The sequence below is a fragment of the Hypanus sabinus genome, chromosome 13 (genome assembly GCF_030144855.1).
Source record: "Hypanus sabinus isolate sHypSab1 chromosome 13, sHypSab1.hap1, whole genome shotgun sequence".
Taxonomy (NCBI): Eukaryota; Metazoa; Chordata; class Chondrichthyes; order Myliobatiformes; family Dasyatidae; genus Hypanus; species Hypanus sabinus.
In genome coordinates, this window is record NC_082718.1 from 72,602,232 (window position 1) to 72,615,894 (window position 13,663).

Sequence of the window (13,663 nt, forward strand, 5' to 3'; positions counted from 1 at the left end):
TATACTTTCTGGGTAGTCTCCAGTCCCTTGGTATGAACATTGAATTCTCCAGCTTCCGGTAATTCCGTCTCCCTTCCCCCATCCCACTTTCACTCTGCCTCCTCTTCCAGCTGCCTATTTGTTTGGAGAAGGAAGTCGGAGGATCAGAACGGGAGTGCGGTGGGAGCCATCTTGAATTTTTCTTCTTCTCATCGGAATTAAGAGAGGCGGGACTGCGCAGGCGTGTGACGGCAGGCTGTGAAGTGGGGAAGATTTAAAAAGGACACAGCCTTATACAGCGGGCAGCGTCATTTGCAGGCAGTGGAGTGAGCCGGGAGCAGCGTGAAGGCTAAAGGGCTTGGGCTCAACGGGCTTAGGCAGAAGCGGGCGAGGCAAGGTAGGTTTAGGTTTCAGTTTTTCCTGTTATTTGAGGAAAGGGGAAGTATGAGTGTGAGGGCAGCTTGTTGTTCTCGGTGTCGAATGTGGGAGATCCTGGAGTCTCCTAGCCTCCCGGACGTCCACATCTGCACCAGGTGCACTGAGCTGCAGCTCCTAAAGGATTGTGTTAAGGAACTGGAGCTGCAGCTCGATGACCTTCGTCTGGTCAGGGAGAGTGAGGAGTTGATAGAGAGGAGTTACAGGCTGGTGGTCACACTGGGGCCACGGGAGGCAATCAGATGGGTCACGGTTAGGAGGGGGACGGGGAAGAGTCAGGTACTAGAGAGTACCCCAGTGGCTGTACCCCTTGACAATAAGTACTTCTGTTTGAGTACTGTTGGGGGGGGAACAGCCTACCTGGGGGAAGCAACAGTGGCCGTGCCTCCGGCACAGAGTCCGGCCCTGTAGCTCAGAAGGGTAGGGAAAGAAAGAGGAAGGCTGTAGTAATAGGGGACTTGATAGCTAGGGGGTCAGATAGGTGATTCTGTGGACGCGATCAGGAGACTCGGATGGTAGTTTGCCTCCCTGGTGCCAGGGTTCGGGATGTTTCTGATTGCGTCCAAGATATCCTGAAGTGGGAGGGTGCGGAGCCAGAGGTCGTGGTACACATAGGTACCAATGACATAGGTAGGAAAAGGGAAGAGGTCCTGAAAGGAGAATATAGGGAGTTAGGAAGGCAGCTGAGAAGAAGGACCACAAAGGTAGTAATCTCGGGATTACTGCCTGTGCCACGTAACAGTAATAGTAATAATGTTTCCGTGCTGTAATTGCTATATGGTTATATGGATATGGTCATATCACCCCTCTCATGATTCTGCCTTCTTCTATTACCTATAGTGCTTTCCCCTTACATTCCTTCTTCACCTCTTTGGTCTATCCCCTCCCTGCTTCCCCTCCCCCACCCCTTGATCTTTCCTCTGATTGGTTTTTCACCTGGCACCTTCCCCCTCCCCCCAACCTTCTTTATAGGGCCCCAGCCCCCTCCTTCTTCAGTCCTGACAAAGGGTCTTGACCCGAAACATTGACTGCTCATTTCAACAGATGCTGCCCAACCTGCTGAGTTCATCCAGCTTGTTAGTACGTGTTGTTTTGACCTCGGCATCTGCAGTGTACTTTGTGTTGTCCATACAAGGGAAGCTGTGGTTCCAGTGATGACAAATACCAGTTGTGAAAATAGACTTACAGATGGTTGGGAGGAGATTTGATAGAGGTTGTAGAATCTAGATGGTTTATATCGGGGATACAGAAAGGCCTGTGGATAATTCAAGATGCAGGGACACAGTTGGAAGTGACCGATGAAGTACTCCAAAGAGGCAAGAAGATAAATATTGATCAAACAGTAAGAAGCAAAGGCTGAATGAACATTCAACTGCACCAATCAACAGGGAAATGGATAAATGAAGTTTAGAAAAAACATTGGGCTGTGGAGATAAGTATGGGAATGGATAGATTGAATTGTGTACAAAGACACAGTATACAAACAAAAGGTTGAATTTCAAAATCAAACATCCACTCTTTGCAAATAGTAAGGCAAGTGGACCTTCCACAAAATTTTCAGTAGAGTTCAGGATAACAAGATCATAAATAAAAGATGATAACAGCAAAGAAACCTTCACAGTTTCAAAGACTGGAACCAGAACAGGAAATTAAAACTTGCATTTATATAGCACCTTGACATCTCTTTCAGAAAATCCCATTGTGCTTCTTAGCTCATAATGTATGGTTTGTGTTTCTAACTAGTAACCATTCTGTAAACAGAAACTTCCTACAGACACCAACTGGATAACTGTTTGTTCTGAGAGATACCAGGCTACCTCAGATGACTCCACCTCCTGCCCTTCTTTATGTGGTATCTTGGAGCCTCTGTCATCCACCTAGACAATTTCATCTAAAATAGGGTAACTCTGGCATCATAGCATCAGTAATAATGCCCAATGCAGCCTAGACTTGCATTCAGGGCTCAGAAATGAGATTTGACCTGGAGCCTTCCAACTCGGAGAGGAGTGAGGCACAGTTAACAAGAAGGCAAAGGACATTGCTGAATACTACAAAAATACTAAAATACTAGCTGGCAACAGTTTGTATCTAGCCAGGATATAAACAGACATGTCATTCCTTGATGAATCCATCATGCTGGAGGTACAGCAGCCTAGACTCACTCCTTAAGGTTCAGCAGCAACTGCTTCCCCACTGCCATCAGATTTTTGAAGTGACCTAAGAAACCCATACCTTAACACCCCAGACTCTATTTCTTTCCTCTCTTCCTGAAATTGCACTAATGCTTATTTTTATTGTTGTCACGTAAGTTATGCATAACTTATGTTAAATTAAGTTGATGGTAATTTATGTTTGTAATGTGTGGTCTGCTGCTATAAAATGCTAATTTTCATGGCACGTGTACCTTGGGTATGTATGCTCATTACAATACACTTGAATTTGAATTTAAACTTCAAACTTCAGAAAAGAATCAAAACTAATTGTGCAGACTTGTAGAATTAGAACCAGATGATCAAAGGAATTTTCTGTGATCCAGAGAGCAAAACGTACAAGAGATCTTGAGAACAAGTGTTTTCGGAAACATGTCCTTCAAAGACCTATCAACGAATGAACATGGCTCGTGCTTCCTTTTAACGTACTCTGTACATTAACTATTTTTGTCATTTTCAGACAGATCAAAGTTTCAATATTGCATATTCTAGCTTTTACAGAGAGAAGGAGAACCAAAAGGATATCTGCAATTCAGTGCAATACAAACGTAGCAGTTAATGTATAATATTTAAGGCTCTTTGCATGCACCTTTAAACAATTCATTACCGGTTTGCAGAAGAGTTCCAAGATTTAGGCTAGAAAACTAAGCCTGCTAATAAACATTTATTGGATCTCTGTTAATCTCCAGCAACATTTGACTTCAGAAAAAATTAACTTCCTGCCAGAATATCAAAGAAATGTGCAGCGCATCAAAAGCCTTTCATTGACACTGTGGCACGAAATTTACTTGTTAGGTCTCAACTATTGATAAACCTAGGAAAAAAAGAGCCAGAGTTCAGAACTGTGAGTTAATGGTACAGCCCTATGAACCTCTGGTTAGACCACACAGAATGTTGTGTTCAGTTCTGGTCACCTCGTTACTGGAGGACATGGATGCTTTAGAGGCAGGAGAGGAGATTTACCAGGATGCTGCCCAGATTGAACATAGAACAGTGCAGCACTGGATCAGGGCCTTCGGCTCACAATGTTGTGCCTAAACAGCTAAAAAGTAAATCAAAAATGGCCCAAAGTCCAATCCCTCCTACCTACACAATGTCCATGTTGCTCCATCTTCCTCATATTCATCTGTCTATCTAAACATCTGTAATGCCCTGGTTCATACTTTCACTGTTATGCTGTATGTATTTCATTTAGCAGTTCTGGAAGAGCATGCTGTTCTGCTTTCAGCCTGTTTGGGTGATTGTCGAAGGTAAGGGATGATGTGGAATGTGTGGGAGGTTTTCTTGGTGAGGGACAATAAGGTTGGTCTTGGGCTTTTGTTCAAGAGGAGATGAAGAGAGAAGATGCTGGGGAGAACCAGTTGCAGCATACGATCTGCTGGTAGACTGTTTGTTCAAGATGGATTGGAAGCGACTTTTGGAAGGTGCTGTGGGCATTCACGCAGTCCAAGGGCCCAGCGTGAGTGACAGAAAAGTTCAAGATGAGCTCCAATTTGTGCAATTAGAATGGGCCCCTTTCTTTCTATATTCTTTACTAAACTGTTAGTTAAGATTCATAAATATAATTCCTTTAATCATGTGCAGTGTATTGTCTGTTATTTTGTGGCACTAATTTGTAAAAGGATAGCAAATTACACAGAATCCACACAAACCGGGGTTTGGGATGGGATGAGCCGTCTCGATCTCACAAGTCTGGCGGGACGTGAGAGTATCTTCCCTTGACTTAAGCAGCCAAGGAAACCAGGGTGTTTCACATCTCTTAAATGTGTTCATCTCTACCACCATACCAGGCACTGGAAAGCATTTCTTATGAGAATAGTTTGATCGAGCTCAGGCTTTTTCCTTTGGAGTGAAGAAGGATGAGAGGTGAGTTGATAGAGGTGTAGTAGATGATAAGAGGCATAGATTGAGTGACTTATTCCCAGAGCAGAAAAGCGAAAATGAGAAGGCACCAATTTAAGGTGTTTGGAGAAAAGAATGAGCGAGTGTCAGCAGTAGGTTTCTTTGACTCAGTGAATGTTGGGCGTTACTGGGGGTAGTGTTAGAAGCGGGTAAATTAGGGACATTTAAGAGTCTCATAGATAGACACATGGATGAAAGAAAAATGGAAGGCTATGTAGGAGGGAATGGTTAGATTCATCAGCTCAACATGGTGGGCAGAAGCACTAATACTGTGCTGTACTGTTCTATGTTCCAAATAAATCTGGCACTAATGGGCTATTACATTGACCAGGTGAAGTTATGCTGAAAAACACAAGTCAAAGAAAGCAGCTCCTATCTCAAAGTTTACTTTGCAGTCCAAGTCTCGGGTGTGAAGCCTCCTACCTTTTCTTCCAAACTTTGCTTCTCCTTTGTTGCTTCTTTTAGCTGATTCTGCAGTTCTTGGATCTGTGCGATGTCACTGGATGTCTACCCATGATCATGGAGGGAGAAACAAACATTCATTGAGTTCCACAAAATCATTAGAAGTAAACACATTCATAATGTGTGTGTATTATCAAGTAATGGAACTTGAGACTGACATGACAGCATCCAGGGACAAACTTCATCAACAGTTTATAGTGCAATATATGCAAGTAAATGCACAATGAATAGCAGATCAACGGAGAGTGATAGTGAAAAATAACTTAATCTCCATAGACTACAGATCTATCCCTACACACACATCTGAGTGGTGACTTGGATCTGTTCCAATTCACCTACTGAAGCAACAGATTTACAGCGAATGCTATCTCATTAGCTCTTCACACCTGGACAGCAGAGCAGCATACACCTGCATGCTCTTTATCGATTACAGCTTGGCATTTAACACTATTGTCCCCTCAAAAGTTGTCAGTAAGCTCCAAGACCTTGGCCTCAATACTCCCTTGTGCAATTAGATCCTGGATTTCCTCACTTGTACACCCTAGTCAGTTTGGATGGGCAAAAACATCTCCTCCACATCCCAATCAGCACTGCAGAGATGTGTGCTTAGCCCAACTGCTCTACTCACTTTACACCTATGACTGTGTGGCCAAGTACAGCTCCAAAACCATATACAAATTTGTGACAATAGCTCTATTGTGGGCTGTATTAAAGGTCATGATTAATCAGCATACAAGAAGGAGACTGAATAACAACATGGTGTAATAACAACATCTCTCACTCAATGTCAATATAACCAAGGAACTGATTGTGAACTTCAGGAGAGGGAAACCAGAGGCCTATAAGCCAGCAATCATTGAAGGGTCAGAGGTGGAGTGGATCAGTAACTTTAAATTCCTGGATGTCACCATTTCAGAGGGCCTGTCCTGGACCCATCAGATATACATTATTACGAAGAAAGCATGTAACAGTATAAACACGGCTGCACTTCCTTAGGAGTCTGCAGAGATTCGGCATGTCATCAAAAACCTTGGCATAGCTGTGTTGTGGAAAGTGTGCTGATCAGCTGCATTATGGTCTGGCATGGGAATCCCAATGCTTTTCAGTGGAAAACCCCACAAAAGGTAGTGGATTCGGCCCAGTACATCATAGGTAAAACTCTCCCAATCATTGAGCACATCTACATGAAACATTGGCATAGAAAAGCAGTATCCATTATCAAAGATCCTCACCACCCAGAACATGCAGGCAGAAGATACTGGAGCCTCAGGACTCACACCACCAGGTTCAAGAACAGTTACTACTCCTCAACCATCAGGCTCTTGAACAAAAGGGGATAAATACACTCATTTAAGGACTGTTACATTGTTATTCCATACTATTCATTGTTATTTATTTACATCTGCATTTGCACAGTTTGTTTAGTTAACAGTTCCTGATGTTTACAGCTTACAATTACTATTCTATTGATTTTCTAAGTATGCCTGCAGAAAAAGAATCTCAGGCTTGTATGTGGTGACATGTATGTACTCTGATAATAAATTTTACTTTGAACTTTAGACATTTGAACCAAATAAAACATGAAGTTGCGCAAGAGCTGGAAGAAACCAAGCAAAAGACCAGAACAATGCTATGCAAGAAAATAATGAAGATGCAACCCACTGAAGCTCTGAGAATTAGTTCAAAAACTGCTCCACAACCTGATGGTAATAACAACAACACAGATGTAGAGCCTTCGCAGAATGCTGAATATGAAACATAGAAACATAGAAAACCTACAGCCCAATACAGGCCCTTTGGCCTACAAAGTTGTGCCAAACATGTCCCTACCTTAGAAATTACTAGGGTTACCCATAGCCCTCTATTTTTCTAAGCTCCATATACCTATCCAAAAGTCTCTAAAAGACCCTATCGTATCTGCCTCCACCACCGTTGCCGGCAGCCCATTCCACACATTCACCACTCTCTGCGTAAAAAGCTTACCACTGACATCTCCTTCATACCTACTCCCCAGCACCTTAAATCTGTGTCCTGTTGTGGCAGCCATTTCAGCCCCGGGGAAAAAGCCTCTGACTATCCACATGATCAATGCCTCTCAACATCTTATACACCTCTATCAGGTCACCTCTCATCCCCCGTCGCTCCGAGGAGAAAAAGCCGAGTTCACTCAATGCGTTTTCATAAGGCATGCTCCCCAATCCAGGCAACATCCTTGTAGATCTCCTCTGCACCTTCTATCATTTCCACATCCTTCCTGTAGTGAGGAGACCAGAACTGAGCATAGTACTCCAACTGGGGTCTGACCAGGGTCTTATATAACTGCAACATTACCTCTCGGCTCCTAAATTCAATTCTACGATTGATGGAGGCCAATACACCATATGCCTTCTTAACCACAGAGTCAACCTGCACAGCTGCTTTGAGTGTCCTATGGACGCAGACCCCAAGATTCCTCTGATCCTCCACGCTGCCAAGAGTTTTACCATTAATACTATATTCTGCCATCATTTTTGGCTTACCAAAATGAACCACCTCACACTTATCTGGGTTGAACTCAATCTGCCACTTCTCAGCCCAGTTTTGCATCCTATTAATGTCCTGCTGTAACCTCTGACAGCCGTCCACACTTCCACAACACCTCCAATATTTGTGTCATCAGCAAACTTACTAACCCATCCCTCCACTTCCTCATGCAGGTCATTTATAAAAATCACGAAGAGTAGGGGCCCCAGAACAGATCCCTGAGGCACACCACTGGTCACTGACCTTCATGCAGAATATGACCCGTCTACAACCATACTTTGCCTTCTGTGGGCAAGCTAGTTCTGGATCCACAAAGCAATGTCCCCTTGGATCCCATGCCTCCTTGCTTTCTCAATAAACCTTGCATGGGGTACCTTATCAAATGCTTTGCTGAAATCCATATACACTACATCTACTGCTCTTCCTTCATCAATGTGCTTAGTGTTATCCTCAAAAAATTCAGCTAAGCTTGTAAGGCATGACCTGCCCTTGACAAAGCCATGCTAACTATTCCTAATCATATTATACCTCTCCAAATGTTCATAAATCCTACCTCTCAGGATCTTCTCCATCAACTTACCAACAACTGAAGTAAGATCCACTGGTCTATAATTTCCTGGGCTATCTCTATTCCCTTTCTTGAATAAGGGAACAACATCCACAACCCTCCAATCCTCCGGAACCTCTCCTGTCCCCATTGATGATGCAAAGATCATTGCCAGAGGCTCAGCAATCTCCTCCCTCGCCTCCCACAGTAGCCTGGGGTATATCTCATCCGGTCCCGGGGACTTATCCAACTTGATGCTTTCCAAAAGCTCCAGCACATCCTCTTCTTAATAACTGCATTCTCAAGCTCTTCAGTCCCCTGCAATCACCAAGATCCTTTTCCTTAGTGAATACTGAAATAAAGTATTCATTAAGTACCTCTGCTATTTCCTCCGGTTCCATACGCACTTTCCCACTGTCACACTTTATTGGTCCTATTCTCTCACGTCTTATTCTTTTGCTCTTCACATACTTATAGAATGCCTTGGGGTTTTCCTTAATCCTGCCCACCAAGGCCTTCTCATGGCCCCTTCCAGCTCTCTTTATTTCCTTCTGAAGCTGAGTTTATAGACAAAATTATCCCAGCAGTTAACAGCACACTAACAGAATACATGGACCCAACAGAAAGACACGACATACCTAAACAAAACACATCATTAAAATTTGCAAAATCTGTTAATATTCTGAACAGTGTTATATTACCACAATATTTAGGAAAACTTGAAACATTGGGAGGGCTACACCCAATAACATACTGTGCAGCATTAACAGCAGGGCAATGCAATGGCTCCAAAATAGAGACACTGATTGATAGAAATGCTAAACTGAGTACTGTAATGAGTAACATGGCCGGGTTGAGTGGAATACGGGATCAAACATGATGGAATGGAAGAGCAGACTCAATGGCCTGAGTAGCCTAATTCTGCTCCTATGTCTTATGGTCTAATGAAATGAGAGCACTGAAATGGCAGAAGACATTAAGAAACAAAATTGAAACCTGAAGAGCAGAAATAGCCTGCCTAATGGTATATAAAATGGATAAGATGAGCAAGGAAGTTAAAAGAAAGCTAAGGAAATGTAAGATCCACACAAGATACAATCAATATAACAAAAGCACGTAGAATTTATAGATACATGAAAACCAAAGGTTGGAGCATGCAAAGCCAGATTAAATAGATACATGAAATGTGCCAGATGAAGAAAACAGAATGATCAGTTCAGGAACAATGACAAAGGCTTATATAGGACATTAAAACTAAATTTGACACACCAAAATGTCATCTAACCCAGCACAGAATTACCAACAAACACAGAAATAATGAACTTTTGTTCCAATATCTCATCAAACAGGGCAACACACAATCAAGAAGCAAACCGGATTAAGGAGGAGAAAGAACACACACACACACACTGAAGACATGTAAACACTTGAAGTTACAATGGAAATGCTAAAAATGGTTATTAAAGATACCCACAACTGGAGAAGTACAGACGCTGATAATATTTATAACTATTGGTATAAAAAAATTACTTGCTTTCATTCATAGCTATTAATATTTATCAATAATTTTCTTTAAAATCCTGAAAAATTGCTTGAGCTTTTGACAGAAGGTAAAACACATCTCTTACCTAGAGGAGAAATCAAAAATGACTCATCAAAATATCATCCTTTACTTGTTTACAAATTATATATAAAATGGTAACATCATGCATCTTGCAAATAATCACAATTCCATAATTCTAAATCAAGCCCAGTGGACAATAGAAACCTTTCATGTTGTTTTATTGTCTGCCAAAAAGTATTTGATTCTGTCCCACATTCATGGTCAATAGAAGCTCTTAATATATACAAACTACACTCAATACTGATGAAATTCCTACAATATCTCATGAAGCATTGGCATACTAATATCACCCTATCTATTAACAAGCAAAAAAGGATAACCACCATTTCCAAAATAAACTGAGGCATTTTCCCAGGCAACTCTCTAAGTAAATAAGTAATACTGAAAACAAATTGTCGAGTCCTTGAAAATGATTCTATAAGTTATGGAAGTAGTCTAATGTTGGGGTGAGTGACGTTATCCACACTGTTTAAGGAGACTGAAGGTTGAAGTGTAATAACTGTTCCTGAATCTGGTGCTGTGGATCCTAAGGAACCTCCTTCCCGATGGCAATGCTCCTTGTAGATATGCTCAATGGTGAGGAGGGATTTTCTTGTGATGGATCAGGTTATATCTACTACTTTTTTTGTAGGATTTTCAGGTCATGGACATTGGTGTCTCCATAGCAGGCCATGGTGCAACCAGTCAGCATATTCTCCAATTATTATTGAAATCCTTCCACTTACTAGTGCTGACTTTAAGAATCTATTGCAGTTTTCACTCTTTGTTGCAATTTTGATGAAGTTTCTTCAACTGCACCTCCCAAATCCGTGACCTCTACCACCAAGATGGACCTCCAGGTTCCTCATTAAATGATACAGCATGTTGACTTGGAAGTGCAGCTCTGCTCCTTCATTGTGACTGGTTCTAAGACACTGTACAGGGAGATATCGGAGGTAGGTTTTATATACAGAGAGTGGTGAGAGGCAGATACATCAGGGATATTTGGATAAGCACATGAATGAAAGAAAAATGCAGGTCTATGTGGAAGGGAAGCATTATATTGATTTTCAATTAGGTTAAAAGGCCTGTACTGTGCTGTACCATATGCCAAGGGTTCCCAATGTTTTTTATGCCACAGGACAATAACATTAAGTAAGGGGTCTGTAGACCGGAGGTTGGGAACCGCTGGTCTATGCTAATAGCATTCTTGGTCGATCTTTCACCATATGACTCGGTATGGTTCAGGGAATCACCTTAAAGAAAGGGAATAAACAGTGACCCACATCCCAAGAATTTCATCTTTATTTTAGGAAAAATACCTGGAGAGACAATATGAAACTGCTGTTGGTCTTTAAGTTATTTTTTAATAAATTCTGCAACTGCTAGCTCTATTCAGCCTTTTATATTTGTCCATTCAAGCTTGTTTGTTTGATGAGGAGGGACTCACAATGCGGAGCTCAAGACATGACACCCACCCAGACTGTAAAATAAGTGAGCTATAAATATTTCAATATTTGTAATGTATTTGTTTGTGAGAAGTAGCTTTAAGTTTCTTCATAAATAATGCAGTTAAACCAGCAATAAACTGGACAGATAGAAAAGAGAGATGACGGTTTGTTGACTAATGGCATAATTCTAAAATATAGAAGATGTTTGAATATTGCCTTTTCATTTGCTTTATGCAGGAATTTTCCTTTGGGATTTGTGTATTGCTGTCAGGTCCAGCCGTTATTACCTCTGTCCAAAACCCTGAACAGTGACCTGCTGAGTCAGTTCAGAAGATAGTTTAAGAGCCAAACACTTTGATGGGTCTGGAGTCTCACAGAGACTAGACTGGGTAAGGAGCAGATTTCTTTCCCTGAAGGATATTAAAGAACCAGACATTAATTTATAGGCCAATATTGCTACTATTTTGGATTATTAACTCAATTCTGACTTTCACAGTTGCCATGGTGATTTATAAATATAATGATTATTAGCTTAGGTCTCTACATGACTAGTCTGGCAACTCAGCCACTGTATCATCTCTGGATTCTATTGATCTAAACAGATATTAAAAGAAATTGCGTTATTGAAGTACATAATGCCTGAAGCTACATTGTATTTTCATTGTGCCTTCTTATAAGTTTGAGGAGAAAATACACTCTGTGGCCACTTTAGTAAGTAAAGCAAATATCTAATCATTAATGCAAATATCTAATCAATCAATCATGTGGCAGCAATTCAAAGAATAAAAATATGCTGACATTGTCAAGAGGTTCAGACCAAACATCAGAATGGGGAAGAAATGTGATCTAAGTGACTTTGACAGTGTAATAATTGTTGTTCCCAGATGGGGTGGTCTGAGTATTTCAGAAAATGCTGATCTCTTAGGATTTTCACAGACAACAGTCTCTAGAGTTTATAGAGAATGGTGTGAGGATCAAAAAAACATTCACTGAGTGGCAGTTCTGTGGGTGAAAATACCTTGCTAATGAGAGAGGTTAGAGGAGAATGGCCAGACAAGAAGCTGACAGGAAGGCGACTGTAACTCAAATAATTACACATTACAGCAGTGGTGTATAGAACAGCATCTCTGAATGCACAACATGTCAAACCTTGAAGTAGATGGGCTACAACAACAGATGACCATGAATATACACCAGTGGCCACTTTATTAGGTACAAAAGGAACTTAATAAAGTGGCCACTGAGTGTAATTGGTGCGCTTTTATATTCTAGGACTGTTACAACGGAAAGAAAAGCGTGCAGATCTTTGGTTTCTTGCGCACTTAGTTTTACATGTAGGTTTAAAGACAAAGTCTTTTAGGACTATGTTAAGACAATGTAGGACAGGTACCTGAGCAATGAGATCCTTGTGCTTCTTCATGATGTCATTCAGGTCATCTTGGTCTTCATCAAGACGTCTCAGCAGATCAGACTTCTCACGCTCCAATTGGTACAGCTGTTCATCAGCCTACCATCAAGCACATAGAAATACCAAATATCATATAACAATTACAGCATGGAAACCGGCCATCTCGGCTTCTCTAGTCCATGCTGAATGCTTACTCTCACCTAGTCCCAACGTCCTGTACTCAGCACATAACCCTCCATTCCTTTCCTGTCCATATACCTATCCAATTTTATTTTAAATGACAATATCGAAATGCCTCTACCACTTCTACTGGAAGCTCATTCCACACAGCTACCACTCTCTGAGTAAAGCAATTCCTCATTGTATTACCCCTAAACTTTTGCTCCCTAGCTCTCAACTCATGTCCTCTTTTTTGAATCTCCCCTACTCTCAATGGAAAAAGTCTATCCACGTCAACTCTATCTATCCCCCTCATAATTTTACCTCTATCAAGTCCCCCCTCAACCTTCTACGCTCCAAAGAATAAAGACCTAACTTGTTCAACCTTTCTCTGTAACTTAGGTGCTGAAACCCAGGTAACATTCTAGTAAATCTACTCTGTACTCTCTCTATTTTGTTGACATCTTTCCTATAATTCGGTGACCAAAACTGTACACAATACTCCAAATTTGGCTTTAGCAATGCCTTGTACTATTTTAACATTACATCCCAAGCCCTATACTCAATGTTCTGATTTATAAAGGCCAGCACACCAAAAGCTTTCTTCACCACCCTATCCACATGAGATTCCACCATCAGGGAACTATGCACCATTATTCCTAGATCACTCTGTTCCACTGCATTCTTCAATGCCCTACCATTTACCATGTATGTCCTATTTTGATTATTCCTACCCAAATGTAGCACCTTACACTTATCAGCATTAAACTCCATCTGCCATCTTTCAGCCCACTCTTCTAACTGGCCTAAATCTTTCTGCAAGCTTTGAAAATCTACTTCATTATCCACAATACCACCTATCTTAGTATCATCTGAATATTTACTAATCCAAATTACCACCCCTTCATCCAGATCATTAATGTATATGACAAACAACATTGGACCCAGTACAGATCCCTGAGGCACACCACTAGTCACTAGCCT

The 13,663-nt window shown here is 41.4% G+C and overlaps 1 protein-coding gene across 1 annotated transcript in view; it reads right to left on the bottom strand.

Annotated features, from left to right (window-relative positions):
• LOC132403977 (unconventional myosin-XVIIIb-like) overlaps positions 1–13,663 on the bottom strand; it is a gene marked incomplete at its 5' end in the record, with an annotated part of 415,128 nt that overhangs the window by 99,951 nt on the left and 301,514 nt on the right. The window contains 2 exons of the mRNA XM_059987873.1: positions 4,950–5,033; positions 12,503–12,619. Coding sequence (XP_059843856.1) covers positions 4,950–5,033; positions 12,503–12,619 — 201 coding nt within the window. The remainder of the gene's footprint in view (positions 1–4,949; positions 5,034–12,502; positions 12,620–13,663) is intronic.